The 23,421-nt window shown below is 44.6% G+C and overlaps 1 protein-coding gene across 1 annotated transcript in view; it reads right to left on the bottom strand.

The window, feature by feature from the left end:
* LOC147725653 (matrix metalloproteinase-21-like) overlaps positions 1-23,421 on the bottom strand; it is a 547,740-nt gene that overhangs the window by 161,510 nt on the left and 362,809 nt on the right. The window contains exon 4 of the mRNA XM_086964337.1: positions 4,723-4,864. Coding sequence (XP_086820463.1) covers positions 4,723-4,864 — 142 coding nt within the window. The remainder of the gene's footprint in view (positions 1-4,722; positions 4,865-23,421) is intronic.

A 23,421-nucleotide genomic window follows, 5' to 3' on the forward strand; every position in this document is an offset into this window, starting at 1 on the left:
TTTAAGAAAGCGAAAAGTGTAAGAGACCATGTGGTCTGCTCTTTCTTGGATACCCCTAGACCACCAACATTGCAATCAAGGTGGACTCTGCCGGCGACAGTGGGCCACTTTAAATGCGGCCAGTGTAAGGCCTGCGAAACCGCTATGCAAACGAAGCATTTCACGTATAGACAACAAACTATTGACCTGGGAGCATTCACGAACTGTAACACTAGCGGTGTGATCTACTGCATTATATGCCCATGCGGTCTGGCCTACATTGGCCAAACTCAACAAAAGATAAAAGCATGTATACTACAACATCACAGCAGAATAAGATGTGACACCCAAGGTGCACTCCTTGTTGAACATTGCAAGATATCAGATCACACACCTGAGTTGTTGAAATGGGTGGTACTCGAAAAGGTATCCTTAGGCCCCCAGGGGAGGGAATATAGGTGCTATTCTTACACTCGGAGAGAGCAAATGGATGACCTGTTTCAATACTGTATATGAGGGTTTGAATGAACAAGATGCTAGTTTTGCACAGTTAGCATGTTTACCGTAATAGAATCTGTAAGTAGTCTGTAATGTGCATAAGTGGGACTGTTCTTCCTTCTTTTTCCCTCTGCAGATCATACTTCGAGGAACTTAACCAGCTACTTTGTTACTAATCTTGGTTTTTGTTTGGCATATGAAACACTGTTATATGTAGATAGCCTCAACGTAGATCATGCCTTTAAACATGTCCTTATGCACTGCCTTTGTTAATAGCCTTAGCTGACTTTTTTACATGATGTTGAATCCAATGTATTAGCAATCTGGGCATTTCTATAACAATTAATACCATGTCACCTGACGATTTTGAGGTATCTTGCCCATAAACTAGTTCGTATACACTTGCCATCAGCCTCAATAGCCTCAGCTGTCATAATTCAAGTTTATACATTCTATCACAATCTTTAACCATGATACTAGACATATTTGAGGTAGTTTGCAACCCTCCATCTATCACCCTATCGTCGCTAGTGAAACCGGCAATCTGAGTCTTTTTTCTGTTTCACGAGGTGCGGGCACCGCCAGAATCTAGCGGCTGCGCCTGCACGCGCTCCTTAGCTTAAATACGGATACTACGCCGCCCGCCCGCACTCTTCACGACTAATGCGTGACAGCTAGACGAAGCATACGGCGGTAAGCAATATTTTAAACACTCGCTCGTATTCCTTGTGAGATGTTGCCCCCACGCGATTTCGGAGATTATGCAAAGCTCTCTTTCCATTTTGTAGATTTGAGTCCGTTTTATGCTCGTCTTTTGAAGACTAAACGAACGTGAACCAAGATACTAATTTTCCAGGTATAGGACTAGGAAGCATGTTTATACAAGCATGCTTCAACTTGGGCCCTTATTATTTTACTAATTCTTTGTTTTAGACACATTATATCTGCATTTTTAGTAACGGTTTAGTGTCAAACTACGATGAGTTCCTTATACTAACAATAACCAACAGTTGTTTACACTGTATTGTGAGGCCCTTCATTTTTATGATACGATTTTTTGTATTAACTGAGTCTTTGGGTGCGGTTCCACTCTTTTCCTCCCGCATGCTCGATTCTGTATTCATTAAGGGTTTGGTTGTTAGAACCCGGACGGTTCCATACAATTAATCATCTCCACGCAGCTGAACCCTTTTGTAGCTTGCCCTTGAATTACGAGACAATGCCTTTTTATTCCTCTGTGTTTGATTCTGTTTTCAACCCGACTGGGTTTTGTGTTAAATATTATTCACGAATACGTACCTCTTTCCTCCCTCCTTTTCGCCTCACCCTGGGCACCATTTGAAATATGTAAAGCAAATATACATGATATGTATAAAAATGAGGATGAGAATAAACAATATCTCTCATTCAAGTTGTGGTAGGAATCATATGTATGTGACTTTTGAATAATCTCTTTGTTTTTTGTGAATTACGTTGACTGGGGCCCTCCCTTTTGCAACCCTTCACTGGATCCAGCAAGGGACTCCCTATCTATGGGGTCTTCACTATCTACTGGCATCCATGTACTGTCATCTTCTTCCTCCTCTTCAGACTCTTCAGGGCTCCCCTCAGACCCACCACCCTCATGGCGTACGGCCCGGGCCCCCTCCTCCTCACTGCGCTTAGGTTCCCATTCATCCTTCTGCCATAGGATCAGGTTGTCCCTCAGTTTAGACTGGGTGTCTGACTCACCCCCCTCTATGTCTCTCTCTTCACAGAACCTTAACAACTCTAACATACTGTATCTAACCATACCACAGAAATCAAAAGCAGGCTCCATTTTGGCGGACGTTCTCCAGAAAAGTTCAACACAAGGAACCTAGGTGTCTGAGCTAAAACTGGAGTACACAATTCACAAAGGACACCTTTAGGAGAAAGAAAAATAGAACTCAAAAACAATAATCCCCAAATACGTGATTATCTAATTTCAGAGTTTGTAGTGCAACCAGTTGTCGCTGTGGTATCGCACAAACACAAGTCCAAATCCCACCGCTGATCATCAATGTTAGAAATTGGTTTTCTGGTTGGCTAAGGCTTGCGCCAAAGCCAGGCAGAAACCACCACTCTAGTCAGGGCAAGGGAGTCACACGCCAAGATAACCCCTGCTCACCCCCTTGGTAGCTTGGCACGAGCAGTCAGGCTTATCCCGGAGGCAATGTGTAAAGCGTTTGTGCAACACACACACCAGCAACACACTAGGTACACCACAAAAAGGAACTCCACACAAGGTTATATATAAAAATAGCCTTTGTATTACCATAAACACATTAGATCATAATCACATAATTACACTATGCCAACTGGCACTGGGCAGTATTTACAGGGGATTATATACACCTGTGTATAATAGTCAATCACCAAATAAGTGATTATCTAATTGCAGAGTTTGTAGTGCAACCAGCTGTTGCTGTGGTATCGCGCAAACACAAGTCCAAATCCCACCGCTGATCACCAATATTAGAAATGGGTTTTATGGTTGGCTAAGGCTTGTGCCAAAGCCAGGCAGAAACCACCACTCTAGTCAGGGAAAGGGAGTCACACGCCAAGATAACCCCTGCTCACCCCCTTGGTAGCTTGGCACGAGCAGTCAGGCTTATCCCGGAGGCAATGTGTAAAGCGTTTGTGCAACACACACACCAGCAACACACTAGGTATACCACAAAAAGGAACTCCACACAAGGTTATATATAAAAATAGCCTTTGTATTACCATAAACACATTAGATCATAATCACATAATTACACTATGCCAACTGGCACTGGGCAGTATTTACAGGGGATTATATACACCTGTGTATAATAGTCAATCACCAAATAAGTGATTATCTAATTGCAGAGTTTGTAGTGCAACCAGCTGTTGCTGTGGTATCGCGCAAACACAAGTCCAAATCCCACCGCTGATCACCAATATTAGAAATGGGTTTTATGGTTGGCTAAGGCTTGTGCCAAAGCCAGGCAGAAACCACCACTCTAGTCAGGGAAAGGGAGTCACACGCCAAGATAACCCCTGCTCACCCCCAGTGCCAGTTGGCACAGTGTAATTATGTGATTAGGATATACTGTGTTTATGGTAATACAAAGGCTATTTTTATATATAACCTTGTGTGGAGTTCCTTTTTGTGGTGTACCTAGTGTGTTGCTGGTGTGTGTGTGTTGCGCAAACGCTTTACACATTGCCTCTGGGATAAGCCTGGCTGCTCGTGCCAAGCTACCAAGGGGGTGAGCAGGGGTTATCTTGGCAAGTGACTCCCTTGCCCTGACTAGAGTGGTGGTTTCTGCCTGGCTTTGGCGCAAGCCTTAGCCAACCAGAAAACCCATTTCTAACAGTACTGATAAATGCTTTACACATGTTTCCTTTGAGATAAACCTGGCTTCTCTGTGCCACAGCTACCCAGGACTGAGCTAAGGTGTGATTTAAAGAAGCCTAACTTGACCTGATACAGAATAGTGTCATTATTCCTTGGTGATGTCACACAACCACCCTAATTAATAGTCCACATTCTCTTTTTCTCTCTAGTGTGCTTGGCTTCTTTATCCCCCCAAATCCACTGGGCTGTCATGCTTTTGCACTGCTAACTTTTAAGTTTTGTCTCAAAATCTGTGAATCAAATATCAAAGTTAAGAAGGGATATTAACCCCTTCGACGCTCATGACGAGCTCAGCTCGTCATGAGTTACGCCTGTTGTACGCTCATGACGAGCTGAGCTCGTCATGTAACACGTTTTAAAAAAAAAACTCAGCGCACAGCGGGAAAACGGCCCGCGCGCATGAGGTTAATAACAGTTACCAGTTGTCCCAGATTCAACTCCCCATTAGAGGTGCTGGAGGGGAGCGCTGAATCTCTTGACTATGATAGTAGCAAAACATCAACAGTAAACAGCCTTCCTTTTTCTCTGAATATATTTTATGTAGGCACATCGCATGATCAAGTGTGATGAGAATTGTTATGCATTTTGTTACATTCTATGCAGATATGCCATATTATGTCTTGTCATCACTTTCTGCATCTCATTTATATAGATAGAGGATGTGCCATCAATTTCGATATAGCTGTGTCAGGTGGTGGAGTGTGTCGGGTTTCTGGGGTTCTTTCAGTTGTCTTCTTTGTGTAAAATTAATATGAACTACAATCTAGCCTCGTAGGCTTATCCAAGGAACTTCAAGTTAAAATAATCCAGATTTTAAATGATAAAATGCTAATCCTTACCGTAGATCTTTTGGATGGCATTCCTGTCGACTCTACTCAGCTCAACCTTACTGTTCACTGGGATATAGTTTGGCTGCATGATTGAGCCCATCTGGTTCACATGACTCAGCCCCAAAACATGACCAATTTCATGTACTGCTACCTGCAAGCAAAATTATGTATGGTAAGACTTTAGCTTTGTGTTAGAGAGCAAACTGAAACTATCAAACTGTTCTTCTTCCACTCTGTTTTCCATGTACCAAACAGCAAAATGTGGCCTGATGGTTCTACCTATTTGGTCTGCATTGAAGGTAGCACTGTGATATTGAGCTCTAAAGCTCGGCTTGTTGACAATCAACCCTCAAAGCTCCTTCCCATGGAGTCTACTGACAGTTATCGCTCAAGGTATTTTTAGACTTTACATTGGCACCTAAATGTTTTGCCATGCACTTATTGTGCCCTTGTTTATTTGTTTTAGATGGATGGTAATGGGACATATGCCAAAAAACTATAGATATCCTTTGCCCCCTGCACGTTCTTCACACTATTTAGAATGCGTGGGGAAGGTCATACCCACGGCAGAGCCACATTCAACTCGCCCTTAAGACAGTGGCACTGGCGAAGAACACCTGCAGATATTAGTGAACTTGCCCATATTTCCCTTAACCCTAAACCTTTGGGACAAGGCTCCTAAAGTGTGGAACAGCCTTCAGACCCCTTCAGAGCCTCCTCTATTCTTAAATTCATCAAGAAGCGGAAGACATGACTTTTCAATTGAACAACTTACCATAGGCAGTGGCTAGTCACACACCTGCTCAGTACCAGGACACCCTTGTGAGTGATAGTGTGCTTTACAAATACACATAACATAACACATCATAACGTAAAATGACATACAGCTTTGGAAAGTCACAATAGGCCTGGAAATCTGTGTTTTCTTTCAGGGAAATCTTGACTATAGTCAGAAGCACTAAATTGTTTCACCCAGGCATAGGATGCGAGAACACTCTTTTACAAAACCTACATCAAACTTTCCTTTTTTCTGTAAAATAAAAAAAGGTTTTTAAAATCTAAATAATCGTGCATAGCGAGCTACATTGGTCAGTTCTCAATAATTTTCTTTAAAAACACAAAGGCAATTCAGGCCTAGAAAAATCCACTCGCCCACTTGCAATTCCGAGTCAGATTTTATCAGGTTGAGTTATTTTCAGCATTTACTTGTCTGTGCTGGCGAGTTAACTTAAGCTGAAAGGAGCAGTTGCTCTGTTCATTCAAAATATGAATGTACAATAAAAAGCCTTTAAATCCTGTTTGTCTTGACACATTTCCTGTCTAAGGACAGAGGTCAAATGTCAGTTTATCTTTTTACTAATTGTTGCTCATCTGTTCCTTGAAAATTGTGTTTAATTTTTTCTCTTTTATTATAGTTAGTGCTTTTTGTCAAGTGAGTTATCTGACAATAATTGTGAATTGAAAGGCTGTAAAATGCCAGGATTTTTTTCTAACACAACATTTAAACAGCTTCTAAATGAATAGTACAAGTATTAAAAATATAGCGATACCCCAAACCGGTCCCAGGATGCTTGTTTCCGGCCCAGGGAAGACATGGCTTGGCAGTTCGGACTGGACTGTTCCCATGAGGCACAGGGTCAGACTGATTTGCATATGGCCATGTCTGAACTGGGGTGGTGGAGTGAGCTAAAGAATGATGATGGATTAAACCCAGATCTGTTGACTGGGGGTGAGTGTTTGATTTGCTCAAATGCTCCGCCCATCATCCCCTTTGGTATCACTTTGTACGCCCTAAGTTGGCAGGGTATGTCCAGACGTGGTTCCCTTGCTCACTTGCCACTGGATTCAAGATAGCCTGGCAGATGAGGGTTATGAACCCGAAACCGGTCCCAGGATGCTTGTTTCCAGTCCAGGGAAAACATGGCTTGGCAGTTCGGGCTGGACTGTTCCCATGAGGCACAGGGTCAGACTGATTTGCATATGGCAATGTCTGAACTGGGGTGGTGGAGTGAGCTAAAGAATGATGATGGATTAAACCCAGATCTGTTCACTGGGGGTGAGTGTTTGATTTGCTCAAATGCTCCGTCCATCATCCCCTTTGGTATCGCTTTACACGGGGTCAGCGTCCATAGAACAATACAGGTAAGTTGCGGTTTGGATTTTACAGTTTTAAGACCCTTCCCAAAGGACCCCGAAGAAACCACTTGAAGGGGGGAAGGTTGGAGGTGGATTCCCAGGAGAGACTGATACCTACACCAGGAAACCTAGGTGCATAGGTGTGAAATGATGTCAGAAATCTCTGTCGACATAAATGGAGGGTCATGGCAGTGCTGCATCTTGTGGACTAGGCTGTTGAAACCAGGAAGAAGAATGCAGACGAGAAGAACCTGAAAGCAGAGGAGACGGGAGTCCAAACCATCTGGAGCTGACTAGGAGATACAGGAGCACAATACCAGGCCTGGTTGAAGGTTCTTGCTGAAGTGCGGTGTGAAGCAAACAGCAGCTGTGGGGGCTATGTGATGTTGCAGAAGACCAGGAGCCTTTCTCGAGCTGTCCCACTCTGGTCGAGTGCAGGAAGGTCAGTTGCCAGCAGGACCACTAACAATCCTTGGCAAACGCAAACAACGGTTTGCTGGTGAAGATGCAAGGATGCAGACCAGTAAGGTCTGAAGGACTAACCCAGCAACGGTAAGTCAGGACAGGCCCTCAGCACGATGGAAAGGCAGAAGGAATCGGTGAAGCCCCCTTGGGCCCTCTGGCAGCAGGCACAGGAAGTCGCAAGGAAGCCCCAGCTGCACTCAGGAGAAGAGGCCCAATTGTGCAAGGGATGCAGGCAGGATGAGGTGCTTGGGGCTGTGCAGTGCTGGAGGCAGGGGCTCCTTGGGACCAACAAGCCTTGGCAACGATAGACAAGGTGTTCATGGAGGCAGTTACAATGGATTGGAGAGGGTTTAAAGTCTCCCAACTTGTAGAGAAGACTAGTCAGGCCTCTGGAGAACCAACAAACCACCACCTGCGTTTCAGAGCACAAATGAGCAGCAAACAGGCCGTCAGTGTTGTAATGAGGAACCTGTGGGTGCAGGGAAGTGACACATTTACTTCGAGACAGATTGCTTCCGGCTGGGATGCAGGCTAAGTCCTTGGTGACTCAGAGGATGCATCGCCAGGGATTTGCAGATCTTCGGAAAAGAACAGGGACAAAGATGTAGCAGGATTCTTCCTACGGGGAGCTGTCTTGTTGTGGGTCCTAGCTTGAAGAACAGCAGAGTTACAGTGTCCACCAGGAGACGAGTCTTTGAAATATCTTCGGATGACGGGCAGTCCGTTCTAGAAGTTGTTGTCGGGACAAATTTAAAGGCCTACCCTTAGGGGAGCCCTTGAGTAATCCCAAGAAGGGGAAGAACCTCTTCTGTGACAACCCATGTATCAGAAGGGGTCAGATGTCCTAGCCAGTCATATGTTCCCAGGGGCCCATATTCAACATGGCAGAATCAAGTGGCCACCGATAGGAGCTCTGATGTGCCTGCCTGTGGACACTCTACTATTCTTTGGGTGGCTTCACAAGAGAGCGGGAGTTAGGGGCTCCTGGACTGGGTGAAACTGGTGTATGCAAGGAGAGCACCAAAGGGGCCCTTCAATGTGGTCTGGTGGCCCCTAGCCTACATAATTCTAAAGGAGAGGTGGTCACACCTCTCCGTAGCAGGAAATCCTTTGTTCAGCTTCTCCTGCTGAGTTATGCTCATCAGCAGGGGGGTGGAGGCGTAGGAAAGTGAAAGGGTATTGTTTTGGTTGGTATTTATTTTATTTTATGTTATTATTTTATTTTAAGGTTTTATAGAGCGCAAACTTGACCCGTGAGGGTATCGGAGCGCTTTACATATTCAAAGGGTAGTATAGAGCGTAGTATATCACAGGACCTGTACATCATAGAGCTTACAGAGTTGAGGGGTCATAAGGTAGGCAGGAGATTCCAACAATACTATACATTTGGGGAAGGAGAGACTATACATCGAGGCATTTTACAGAGACAAGAGTCATACAATAGGCAGGAAATCACACGAGTGCTGTACAAGGTCGCAGGATGAGGCAATAATCTCTTAGGTAGCTGAGGAGCAGGTTTATCCAAGGAATTTATCCATGAGGAAGGATTTGGCCTCTTTTTTGAAGCGTGCAAGGGAGGGGATTGTTCTGATGTCAGGAGGGGGGGAATTCCATATTCTTGGTGTAGAAATGGCAAAATACTTTGTCCCTTTCTGTGTCAGTGTGGATGGCACTGTGCGTAAAGACTTTGATAGAAAAGCAGACATTTGAGGTGAACAGATCTAGTGTGTCACAGGTATGGAGAGGGGGTTGCTTTCAACCTAAACTTAAGAACTATCCAGAGTTCTCTGCTTCTTACAAGCATAATTTGGTAAACACCCAAAATATAGAATAAAAAATATCGAGAGGACATAATAGCGAATCAAAAATATCGAGAGGACAGAATATAGTATGGACATAATATAGTTGGAAATAATATCGACATATAGGTAAATAATATCGAATGTCATTATATCAAATGTCATTATATAGTATATCATAATATAGAATGGTATTATATTGATTTCTTTTTATATTATATTATGTTAGTATATGTGTGAAAAGTATATAATTTTTTTAGTGTATGTTACAATTTTTTCAAGATAATCAATTTTATGGTAATTAATTTTTGCGTGTATTAGTTCTGTAGCGGGTTGTGGGTTTATAGGGGAATATGGTGGAAAGTAATTTAATTTAAGTTAAAAAAATGTATTAATTAATAATTTATTGTTTAATACTGAATATTGGTCATTAATTTTTGCGTATATTAGTTCCGTAGCTGGTTGTGGGTTTATAGGGGAATAGGGTGGGAAGTAATTTAATTTAAATTTAAAAAATAATGTATTCATTAATAATTTTATGGTTAATAATTAATATTGCTAATTAAGTTAATTAATGTATTAACTATTTAAAAAGTTATTGATAAAAGCTTTTAATTAATTGATAAATATGTAAATTGTGTAAATTGTTAGTAATTAGTAATTAATTAAATATTAACTTTTAATATTTCATGTATTATGTTAATTTTTTGAGGAATGTGTTGAGTGTATATAGGGGAGTATGATGTTTAATAAAATATTTGAAAATAAATGTTTATTAATATTTACGTAATATTTCATCACGGTTATTTTATAATAATTGTGTTAATTTATATATCATAGTTTTATATTTGTGTTAATTATGATTAGCTAATTAATTAAATGTTAATTAATTATGTAAATGTATTAATATTTTAGATTATTGGAGGTGATATTTATAGTGGAAAATAGTGGGAGGTAAATACATTTTTTTAAAATTAATTTTAATTACATTGTAGGACTTGGTCTACTAAATCATTCCTCTACGCTATCCAACACTTTCCCTACTGTGGCACTCACTGGAGTGGGAATAGTAATTTTTACCCTCCCGCTATCCAACTCTTTTCCTACTATTCCACTCACTGGAGTGGGAATAGTAATTTTTACCTACCCGCTATCCAACAAATTCTCTACTTTTGCACTTGTTGGAGTGTGATTACTAATTATATTCCCTTAGCTATGTAATGTTTTTTATTTTGTTATATTTAATGTAGTGTAAATTATTAATTAACATAAAAAGTATTACTTCAATTATTTAAATTATTATATATTATTTATTTTTATATTGATATACTAGGTTTCAAACTGTAGACCCCCCATAAGGAGTGACCTCATTGCGTTTACCCAAAGCACAAGGCAAAAACTGTAATTACTTTTATAATTTTTCTGCTAAGCCTCTCAAAGAGAGGGAGGGGAGGCTGCTTATTTGGCTCCAACAACATCGAGCAAAAGAATATCTATCCTTTGGAGATAAGGGTGAGGCAAAATCTTAACCTCACTAGAAGCTCTGGAAAAGCTGAAGAACCCACTAAAAAAGTCCAGAAGCATAAGGAAACCCACCCACCTCGACGGCCCATCGACAGTGTCGTCGACAATACTTTTTATGTTTAAAATAGGTTGTAGGCTAGGATGTTGTTGCCATCCACATCCAGGTCATTGGTGAAGTTGCCATCTTCGTCAATGCACCATCAGGATTCAAGCAAGCCGGGCCTAAGACGGCTGAAATGCCAGAAACCGGTCCCCGGTAGCTTGTCTCCTTTCGGGTGAAGAATTGGCTTGGTAGTTTAGTCTGCCCTGTTCCCATGATGCACTGGGCCAGGGACAGACTGATTTGCATATAGCCAGGTTCTGAGCTGGGATGGTGCAGTGAGATAAATAACGGTGATGGATCAAGCCCTGATCTTTGGACTGGGTAAGAGTGGTCTGCTTAATTCAGACACTCTGTTCATCACCACCCCCTTTTCTGAATCGTTTTTGGCCACTATAGGTGTGGCAGGGTATACTCAGACATGAGTCCCTTTCTCACTGCACCATCAGGATTCAAGCAAGCCGGGCCGAAGACGGCTGAAATGCCAGAAACCGGTCCCCGGTAGCTTGTCTCCTTTCTGGTGAAGAATTGGCTTGGTAGTTTAGTCTGCCCTGTTCCCATGATGCACTGGGCCAGGGACAGACTGATTTGCATATAGCCAGGTTCTGAGCTGGGATGGTGCAGTGAGATAAATAACGGTGATGGATCAAGCTCTGATCTTTGGACTGGGTAAGAGTAGTCTGCTTAATTCAGACACTCTGTTCATCACCACCCCCTTTTCTGAATCGTTTTTGGCCACTATAGGTGTGGCAGGGTATACTCAGACATGAGTCCCTTTCTCACTGCACCATCAGGATTCAAGCAAGCCGGGCCGAAGACGGCTGAAATGCCAGAAACCGGTCCCCGGTAGCTTGTCTCCTTTCTGATGAAGAATTGGCTTGGTAGTTTAGTCTGCCCTGTTCCCATGATGCACTGGGCCAGGGACAGACTGATTTGCATATAGCCAGGTTCTGAGCTGGGATGGTGCAGTGAGATAAATAACGGTGATGGATCAAGCCCTGATCTTTGGACTGGGTAAGAGTGGTCTGCTTAATTCAGACACTCTGTTCATCACCACCCCCTTTTCTGAATCATCTTCGTCAATGGGCCTATCACACTCACCAGTACAGACTTTGATGATGTTGCAGTCGAGCTTCTTGATGACGAAGCCAAGGTATAGTGGAAACAATGACTGTTTGTTTGACAACTTGTGACTCGCCGATGAGGCATAAAAGTACGCTTTATTGGAAACTCTGACTTGAATTTCTTAGGTTTAGAAGAAGATGACTTTCTTCAAACTTTTGTCCTTGTCTGAGGAAAGGCTTCTCTCAGTGTGTATTTTCATCTCAATTAATCAGGGGTTTATAAAGCGCGTTACTCACCCATGAGGATCTGAAGGCGCTGAGAGGGGGTGGGGGGGTGCAGCTCAGCATCAGTTGAAGAGCCAGGTCTTGAGGCTTTTCCTGAAGGTGTGCAGAGTGGGTGAGCATTTGAAGCTTGTTCCAGGTCTTTGCTGTGACGTAGGAGAAGGTTCTTCTGCCTGCTCTGGTTCTGCGGATGTGTGAAGTCTCTGCCAGGGCGAGGTCGGCGGAGCAGAGAGTCCTTTAGGGTACGTGGAAGGAGACTCTTTCGTCGAGGTATTTGGGTCCGATGTTGTGGAGGGATTTGTAGGCGTGGGTGAGTAGCTTGAAGGTTACTCTCTTCTCGATGGGGAGCCAGTGGAGGTCTTGTAGGTGCGGGGTCATGTGCTTGTGTCGTGGGGATCCGAGGACGAGTCCGGCTGCGGTGTTATGGATGGTTTGGAGCTTGTGTAGCAGGATTTTGGTGATTCCGGCATAGAGAGTGTTACTGTAGTCTAGTCTGCTGGTAACAAGTGTGTGGGTGACAGTCTTTCTGCATTCGGGGGACCCACTTGAAGGTCTTGCAGAAGATGCGGAGGTAGTTGAAGCAGGTTGAGGCAACGGCGTTGATGTAGCGGATCATGGTGAGGGAGGAGTCTAGGAGGATGCAGAGGTTCATGGCATGGTCCGTTGAGGTGGGTGGGTTTCCTTATGCTTCTGGACTTTTTTAGTGAGTTCTTCAGCTTTTCCAGAGCTTCTAGTGAGATTAAGATTTTGCCTCACCCTTAACTCCAAAGGATAAATATTCTTTTGCTCGATGTTGTTGGAGTCTGACATTAAGCACCCCTGTGAAACTTGCAGTATTGATATAGAGACACTGTAGTGGGCTACTTGATACAATCATATCATAACATAACATAACATGTGTATTTGTGAAGCACACGTTCACCACTACGGGTATCTTGGCTCTGAATAACAGATGTTTGTTGTTACCCAACTCAATATTACTAATTTTATCGACCTCAGATGGATGAAAGGCTGAGTGGACCCACCAGGATTTGAACCTGTGACCGTGAGGTCCAACATAGGCCCCTGCAGTAGACACATTAGTCCACTGAGCCACCAGACCCGGGCATTCAGTCAAGCATCTTCCTCGATCTGTCACCCCACTGATACTCCGACCCTGTGCTGCCCACCAGGCATGTTTAGCGTTCTCCAGTAGCAACTGGTGATATTGAAGTTGCACCAGTGCCAATTGACGCTGCGCAGCACCCCTGTTTGACTGATGACCACACGACTCAAGAGATTGTATCTGGTCCTCAAGGGCCACAAGACCCCACTTTCAGCACAATAACTAATATCAGTTCCCCCTATTATGGGCTTAAAGGCTCCCATAGGACTGTTGCAGAAGTGGCTGGCGCCCGGTTGAGGGCAAAGTATTTGTCAGTGAACCAGAACAGGAGCCCACAAATGCCATGGGAAGAGTCGCTAACAAAATGCAGGTCTCCTGGGCCCCACATGGAGTCGAAGGGACATTGGAGACTGATCCGACAAGCCCTTGGCCAAAGCTTAGACCCGACACACCCTGTGAATAAGCGTGCAGGGGACAATAAAATAATCAATCCAAGAGAATGAGCCATGAACTGCAGAGAAGTATGTGTAACCAGTCTCAGTAGGATGGTAGGTTTGCCATGCTTCTACCATGCCCAGCGCCGATGTCAATGATCCCAGATTGGACCTGCCCACCTCAACCACACCATCACTGGTGTGCATGCCAGCGATCAACCTGGGGGTCGATTACATCATTCCAATCACCTCCAAGCAAAGAAACACCCCCAGGTCGTTGCCCCCACAAGCCCTCCACAAGATCTACGAAGGACTGTCCTATCGGCAGTAGGGTATACATTCTGCCAGTTGTAAAGAATTCGCCATAAATAGTGCCAAAGACCAGAGTGTACGTGCCATTTCTGTCTATCTACATTTTACTGGAAATGAAGGGAACATGATGTTGGATCAAGACACAGGTGCCCCGGACCCCAGCGTAAACCCATAGGAGAAGACCTGAATCTACCCATATCCTGCAAGACGTGGGACCTGAGCGCCAAGTTGGTAAGTCTCCTGCAGCAATAGGATATCCGCACTAAACCACTTTGCATGTTTCAAGACCTCTCTGTGTTTACTTTTGTGAAGAACCCTCCTCTCATTCCACGATACAATGCAGAGAGCCCAGTGGCGCCATCAGACTATGTCACACACCTGAGACTACAGTTCGATGATCCCGTGCCGCCCCACAAGGCTCTAGGAGTGAGTGTGTAGTGGCACTGCGCATAACATTGAAAACAAACAACCCCTCCCTCCACCCCCAATACTTCAGGAGTTCCAGAGTTTTTTCTGCTTTGACCGAGAATGCTAAATCTTTAATGTATTTCTTTTCATAAGTGGGTCGAGCAGTCCACAGCACTGATCTCAAATGAAGAGTCCTGTTTTGTGAGTACTGTTTAAACATCCATTGTAAGCATAGTAATCTTTTTCAGTGGGAGGCTTTGTGGAAGATACAGGCTGCCCTGAACATTGATTACTTAGCAATAGGTAGCCAGTGAGTGGCTTGTAGGACCGAGGTAATGTTTTCCTTTGGGTCTCAGTGAAGAAGAAGCCTTGCTGTGGCGTTCTGCATTTATTGTAGGGTGTGGATAAGAAAGCACCTGCCACCTGGATACAGGCAGTTGACATTGTCTATCTGAAGATTGCGAGGATAATAACCAGCTTTTGTTGGTTTACAACGTATGTAAAGATGTAGTTGATTGGTGGCATCTGTGACAGGTGTAAGTTCATGGTTACTTCTATATAGGTGGCTGCCAAAGCATCAATTCATTTTGGAGGTATGGTGGTAGATTGGTGTTTGTGCCAGTGTCCATAGGGTATGATGTCCGGTTCTGCAGTGCTTAGTTTTATGCTGTTAGTTATTATCCAGTAATCAAATATCGGTATGCGGAACTGGTGTGGATTGCCTATTTTTAGGATGATTGATGTGTTGTGTACATAATCATAGCACATCAGGTTTAAAGATTTAGGGCCATATGTATCAAGGCTTTTGTGATTCGCAAAGGCCGAAATTCGCCTTAGCGAATCGCAAAAGGGCTTTTTAGCATTTTTGTAATGTATCAAAAAATAGCATCATAAGGAATCGCAAAAATGTGCGATTCCTTATTTTGCTATAGCATTTAAGGAATCGCAATTTTGCGATTCCTTAAATGCTATGTAAGAAGCTTTTTAAAAATGCAAATTCAGGTTTAGGAATCGCAAATTACCACCAACCTGTACTTGGTGGTAATTTGCGATTTCTTGTAAATATGCACAATTGTGCATTTGTGAGGGTGGCATATGACGCACATACATGCCCTTAGGGCATGTATGTGCGCCATATGCGCACACATGTCATTTTCAGGGGTGCAGCAGGGTGTTCTTGAGACACCCCCTGCACCCTTGAAAATTCGCACAATTTGCGATTAGCAAATTGCGATTAGCAAATTTCCCCTTCATTTCTATGGGCCTCCTGGCCCATAGAAATGAATGGGAAGTATTCATTATTTGCGAATTCGCAATTTGCGAATTCGCAAATAAAGAATATTAAGGAATCGCTAAAATTCCTAGATTACCTACATACATACCGTTTTGCGAATTCCAAATAGCGATTCCTTAAGATTCGCTATTTTAAATTCGCAAAACGGAAGTATGATACATATGGCCCTAAATCAGATGCAGCAAAGGGCTCAGTTATATCTTAAATAGAAGAGTAGTTGTAATGGATCCCTCTGTGATGCCTGTAGAGATATGGATTCTGCCCTTGTTATCCGCCTAGATTTTTGTCTTTTGGATTACCTGGTTTTGGACTTTTTACTGAGGATGAGCCTCATAACTGGTGACTTACCCACGGTAAACGGGCTGTACGTATTTACTGCCAGTGTTTACCTTTTAAGAGAAGGCTGTTGCGACGCAGCAGCGTAAGGGGGCACTTGCCTGGTAACACGCAGGCTGAATGTTTGAGACCACCGTTGTGTGCAGCCCACTAACTGTGCACAGGTAGCCTGGCACCAAACGGGACTCTTTAGGGTTAGATGTTGACTTGGATAGGCCTTATAATATTAGTGGACACTCATAGTGAAAGTCAGTGTGGTTTGCTGTTTTGTCTTCAGTAACCACTTTAATATGCACTTAAGGGGAAATCTGCCTTAGAGTGCAGTTTCTCTCTCTTTGGACAACAAAGTCCAGAGATATATAAAACTGGGATGAAAAATATGTGCCAAAATCAAGTATGCACATCCAACACATATATACAGCTTATGGGTCATCCAGAATTGTCATATTTCTCAGGCTCAGCTCAGGACCAAAGACCAGGCCTTTTATCACCCTGCTGGTCCAAGTTTTATACATCGGTTCCTGAGTAGGAAGGGGTGGGGAAGAAGATCTGCCTTCTTTAATTAGCTGTCACACTATTAGTCTAGAACAGTAACGCCAAGTCATTCTTTCCTGCAAGTCTGGTTCGCCCATTGACGCCTGCCCATCGGAAGTGCTACACACTATCATTGATGTTGTCAACCCGGTTATCAATGATATACTCAACTCTTCCCTAAAAACTGCAGACTTTCCCACTGATTGGAAAGTTGCTGCGGTACAGCCCCTTCAAAAAAAGCACTAACGAATCTTACCACCATCTCCAATCTACAGCCCATCACTTTGCTGCCTTACCTTAGTAAGATCACTGAGAAATTGGTCAATAGTCAATTAACCACTTTCTTAGAAAAGACCAACATTTTCCACCCTTGCCAGTCTGGTTTTCGACCTAACCATTTCTCCGAAACAGCGCCTAGAAATCACTGAGACCCTCAAATTTGCACTGTATGTTGGGAAAAAAGCATTCCTTATTCGATTAGATCTATCACTTGCATTTGATACAATCTCCCACGATATTCTAAAGTGTCTTCTGAAGACTTGTGGCATTTCCCACCTAGCCCTGGCCTGGCTAAAGTCTTTGATTACTGATCGCAGGCAAGTGGTTACGCTTGGTCACTACCAATCATTGGAAAAGTCACTCAAGTCTGGCTTTCCACAGGGATCCGCTCTCAGCCGGTTTAATTCAATCTATATATATTTATGGCTTTCCTCATTGCACTAATATCTTCCTTTAAAATTGAAACTACTTCATATTCTGATGATACTCAGTTGATCTTGGTGCTGGACAAAAATTCTACCATTGCAGAAGACCAATTTGCCTCGCAGAAGTCATCCGCTGGCTGCAATTTAATCACCTGAAATGTAACACTGAGAAAACTAAGATCTTATTGGTAAAGAATTTAGGAGTAAAATTTGATACCCTACTTTCTTTTAGTCCACAAGTGCTAGCAGTAGCTGGGAAATGTTTCCAGATGATAAAATCCCTAAAATACATTTTCAGCGTACTTATTCTTATGGCGAGAAAATCAGTAGCCATTGCCCTTAACACCTCGCAATTGGACTACTGCAATAGCTTGTATGCAGGGACCAATAAGGCAACTCTGGAAAAAATTACTGATGGTACAACATGCTAGAGCTCGCTTGGTGTTGAATTGACCTTGCTGATCTTCTGTGACGGCAGCCTTCAAATCACTACACTAGTTGCCTATTCATAAGAGTGTTATTCAAAATCTTGCTTATTACCTTTAGTGCAAAAATGGCATTAGGTCCAAAATATCTAGTGGCCAGATTTACTTCATATTTCACTTCTTGACTGCTTAGATCTTCTGCAAATCTTCTCATTCCACCCCCTTTCAGATGCAAAACCACAGGAGGCAAATCGGTAGAGGTCCTTGGAGCTAAAGCCTGGAACTTGCTCCCAGACCACTTGTCCTCAGAACACGCCTTTAGGAAACTGCTGAAACCTGTGGCTTTGCAGCTCCGGACTCCCTATGTTTTTCTCAAAGCTGATCCTTGCATAGGCCCATAGTAGCCTAAAGTCTCAATTGTTCTCTTTTTTTGTATAGCGCCAAGATGCTCCCTGAAGCGATAGTGCGCTTTATACATTTTATTTAATAGAACATAACACTGGGGGCGTGGCTTGACCGCCAGAGGCAATGGCTGCGAGGCGGTGAAGCTCATGACGCCGACGACCTGAAACCGCCTTAATATCGGCACAAATATCTGTTTTATCCCCCCAAATGATTGGCGGGGTGGGTGTGGTACCTCCGCTGTGGCACTGTGCGCTGGAAGGTGGTCGCACTGAGCCTCCTGGCAGAAGTGGAACAAAGCGAAGATCGGGCCCAGAATCCCCGGGCTCGAGTGACTGCGCAGCCAGCCAGGACCTCCGTGAGGGGCTGCCGCAGTTGTTGGGTTGTGGCGGCGCCCCGGAGGCCCATGCCCAAAGTCTCACATCCGCACCCCTACAGGCACAAGGGACCTCAGAGCAGTTTATTTTGTAGGTTCCCACCCCCTCCTGTCAACGGAATCCTTACCGGAGTAACTGCCTCGGGGACCGGACACACATCGGCAGTCCGTGGCGCAGCCCCGCATCTCCCGGCCCTGTCGGAAGCTGACAGGCAGGGCCGCTGTCTAGTAGGCTTGCGCAAACTGAGGGGGTAGAGCCCACACGCACCGCAATCTCCAGATGGGAAGGCGGTATCTGATTCAACGCCCTACCCAACAGCAGTGGATCGGGACCGAAGGATGGGTGAGCCACACCCCGACGTGTCCGCATAAGTCACTTTGGGGGCAGTAAACTCTGGCCAAATTTGTGCAAAGCTGCACTCTGTGCACTGAAGATCGGAGTTCAAAGCCACAGTGGGCACAGCACACACAAACTGAGGACAGTAGCCCGCAGCTAGTAGCCACTGGTTGGCATATACTTCGCTGGAGGAAGGTGTAAATACAAGTTATGACATCTATGAAACGCTGAGGTCAGCACGCCATACATTTGGCAGCCCTAGCAAGACGGCACTCTGGAAGTGAGTGGAGCGTGTACCCCGAGCACCTAGTGTTGGTGATCTATACTCCGTTTACGCAGCTGCGTCATGTAAGGACCAAAAGGACAGAGGTCTACACTCCACACGAAGCTGGACAAATACACAACTCACAAAGTATGCAAACAAGAGGGGGCATCCAAGGGGGAGACGGAAAAGTCGTCGACACCCTCCGAAGGGGAACAAACACTGGAAGACGTATTGGTAGCCATTGCGGGGGTGTGTGCCTCGCTGGAACACAGAAGGGACACCGTATCCATCTAAATGGCATTGCACAGGACCAATTTGAAAAACACTAGCGAAAAAGTGAAAAACCATGGACGGGGTGACTAAGGAACTAAGTGGCGACACCCAGCGAATAGGTAAAGAAATCAAGGCTCTTCAATTGGCGCAGAAAAGGTTGGATGCCCAACTGGATGACTACAAAGGTCACGCAAGACGTAACATAAGAATTATTGGGGTCCCTGAGCGAGCGGAGGGGCCAGCCGCAGACCTGTTTGTGGAAGAGTTAATAATGAACCACCTATGTCCCAAAATGCTGTCGGAATTCTTTACAATTGAAAGGCCACACTAAGTGCCGGGAAGAAGACCTAAGCCCGGGGCCCCTCCATGACCTATCCTGGCACGACTCCTTTAACTTCAGGGACCGAGACAGTATTCTACAAACAGCGCTTGCTAACCCTCCTCTAAAGATTGACTGCAGTGAACTGTCCATTTTCCCAGATTTTCCCATTGCGGTTCAACGCCAACGCCGCACCTTCCTGGACGTTAAAAAATTGCTGAGGGATAAAGGCATTTGTTATGCGATGTTATTCCCGTCTAAGCTGCGAGTAGAAGCGGATGGCAATACTTGGCAAAAGTGTCACTGTCCAGTTCCAATGCCTAAATGTTATCTTAGGTTGTGAATCTTCGCTGGTCTCCAGCCCTCCATCTATTATTGTGCTGCTTTCGGCCTGTCAAAAAAAAAAACCACAATAATACTTAAGCATTGGAACTCACCAATGACAGTTTTGCCACGCCAGAAGCGGTTAACGAAGAGACTTCTACGCCGCCCTCACCTCTGACGACACCGAAGGAACCGAGACGCTGTGCTGAGCAGGTCAAGTGTACATTTACTGCACTATATGATTATATTTATATATGATGCATGGCCATATATGGTTAATGGGGAGCACATAGTAGCAGTTGGGTGTCCATTGGGCGGGAGTCCACTGCTTCTTCCCCCTCCAATTTCTAGTTAGTTCCTTGGTTAGGGCGACAGGCACTCTGCACTATTAGGGTCATGGGCAGTTCCGAGCCCAGAGTGTGGGGTAGCAGGGAGGGTATACGGGTGGGGGTTTTAGGAGTCTTGTTCTTATAGGGTTATTTTTCGTTTGTTATAGAATTGTAATTAGCATGTCTAAGCAGGGGAAATGCAGCGACCAGGAACTCGGTGTTGAGATCACGACAGTTCGCACACAGTTCTATTGTGTGAGGGTGGTTGTCGCGGAGACATGGCTTGGTCCCCCCCTCCCCCCCAATAGTGAAGAATAACCAAAGACATGGGCACTACAAGTGAGAAAAAGATTAAGTTGTTATCCTGAAATGTAAATGGCTTGCGGGATAACATTGAGAGGAATTATTTTGAAGTTTCTTAAGCGACATGTCCTAGAAGTGATATTGCTTCAAGAGACCCAACTCATAGGTAACATGTGCAAGGCCCTAGCTAGAGGGGACTACCAATTAATGGCTCACGACGGGCTCCAGGGGAGTTGGCAAATTGAAAAAATGCACTTTCCCAATGGCAATAGAGCAGGTTTACCCTGAAAATATGGGGAGATATGCAGTAATATCTGGGCAGTGGAAGGGTGAGGCGCGGACATTGCTGTCACTGCACTTGCCACCAGAATTGCAGGAAATTACATTTAAAGACCTGGGGGGGTGCTACTTACATTTCCCAATGGTAGAATGGTAATAGGAGAAGACCTAAACTCAGTGATTTCTGGGACGGTGGATCGCTACCCCCCCCTAGAGAAATACCTCCCTCACGACGGCACCTCCCGCGTTTCCTGGAAGCCGGCGGACTGGTGGACATGTGGAGGGTGTATCACCCTACAGAGACGCAATACACGTTTCACTCTGGGGACCACAAAAACTTTTCCTGCCTAGTTTATATCTTCTCCCCCGCGGCACAGGTTGGTTATGTAAAAGAAGTAAGACACCTAGCTAAGGGAATATCTGACCACTCCCCAGTTTGGCTACACATGGAGTATGGGAAGGGATACTGTACTCGGGTTGCACCTATTAGCCCCTGGTATCTTCGAAACCTCACAATTAAATCAAAGTTAGTACAAGAAATTGAACACTACTTTGTTGAAAATGATGGCACAGTTGTCTTGGCTCGGGTCCTTAGGGAGATCGTTAAAACAGTGATAAGGGGACACGCTCTATCTCAGATCTCCGGGGTGAAAAAAGACAAACTAGACTCCTCCGATTGGAGGAGGAAATTCTCAGATAGGAGGAGGGCCTCGCGATGTCAACAGACCAGGACGCAACACATATTCTACACTTGACACAAGAAATATAGATCCGAAGCGAGAGAATCTGCCAAAACAATGCTCAGCCGCAAGTTAGGGAGCATATACGAGCTGGGAGACAAGGTTGGGAAACTGTTAGCCTGGTTAGACAGGAGGGAAGCAGCGAGCCGACTTGTCATGGAACTCTGGGCAGCAAACGGGTAAAAGCTCACATACCCGCAGGAGTTCGCGGACGAGTTTAGTAGATATTATGACTTGGTCCACACTTCTAGGTCCATCAGACAGAAAGTGGAAACTAAGGAATGACTGGTGGAAATTCGTCTGCCAGTATTGCGGACGAGGACAGAAATTCGTTGGAGGGATATATCGCCTCAGACGAAATAGCACAGGCTATTCGTTTCCTCCAGATTGGAAAAGCAATGGGCCCTAATGGCCTCCCAATAGAATTGCACAAATTACAGCCTGATAAGATAGCCCCCTACTTCAGAGCAATGTTCATAGAAAGTCTTGAGGACGGATCCCTTCCCCAGGACCAAAGGGTTGGCCACCCTGGTAGTGATACCTAAGGAGGGTAAACAAAGAAACAGCTGCACGTCGTACCGACCCATATCGTTGCTGAACTCCAAAGCCAAAATATTGGCCAAATTGCTTACCACCAGCTTGATTCACGTCCTTCCGGAGCTGGTCCATCCGGACCAATCTGGCTTCATGCAGTCACGTAACACATCCCTGAATTTAAGAAGGGTACATGGTATTATGGGTAGGGCTGACACTATAATGAAAGATGCAGTTGTGGTATCTCTAGACGCCACAATGGCGTTTGACACAATAGAGTGGCCATGTTCGCCATACTTGAACGGTTGGGATTGGGTCCTAAATGTATCAGTTGGGTCCGATTTTTATACACTGACCCACGAGCGCAGGTAGTGGTCAACAACAAAAAAACTGCTATATTCCATCTCCACATAGGGACTAGACAAGGGTGCCCCCTATCCCCGCTGCTGTTTGCCCTTACATTAGAACCCTTGGCCTGCTGGATCCGACGAGAGTCCGTAATAAGAGGGCATGCTCTGGGCTGATGACTGGGAGGACCGGATATCACTCTACGCAGATGACATTTTGTTATACTTGTCTTCCCCAAATAGATCCCTCAGTAGAGTCCTTAACATCTTTACTAATTTCGGGTACATACTCCGGGTGCACTAATAACTGGTCAAAGTTGCTAATTTTCGTGCTTCAGGGCACACCGCTGGTCCTACCGAAAGAATATCAACTCAAGATAGTAACAGAGGGGTTTACATTTTTGGGGATTTGTATCCCTAACGATCCCAAATTATTTTATGGTGCTAAACTCTTACCACTGTTGCAGCAACTGAAGTCTGATGTAGAACATTAGCAATCTCTTCCGTTGGCACTATTGTGGAGAGCCGCATTACTTAAAATGATGTCTCAGCCTTGCTTCTAATACGTCTTACAAAATTCACCTGCACCAATTCCCACATCATATTTCAGACAGGTGGAAAGTGCACAGCGACTGCTGCTCTGGGGGAGTGGTCGGCCGAGTATCGCGTTCCTGAGGTTAGTGGGAAGCTGGTATGATGGAGGTATCGGTTTGCCAAATATAAAAAAATACTACTTGGCGGCACATCAAGCAGCTATGAACCACTGTATATGCCGTCCCCCTACGGATCCTGGCTATGCCCTGGATAGGTGTCTCCTCCCTGGGGTGAATTATACAGAGCACTATATTATAAACTGGACACATTTCTTCTGACTGGCCCAGCAAAACACTCAGTACAGGTCTGGCACCAGGTCCAGAAATATATGGGGTGGACAAAAACCATAACGGAACTCTGAAAG

Source organism: Lissotriton vulgaris, chromosome 3_2, assembly GCF_964263255.1.
Source record: "Lissotriton vulgaris chromosome 3_2, aLisVul1.2, whole genome shotgun sequence".
In the NCBI taxonomy this organism is placed as follows: Eukaryota; Metazoa; Chordata; class Amphibia; order Caudata; family Salamandridae; genus Lissotriton; species Lissotriton vulgaris.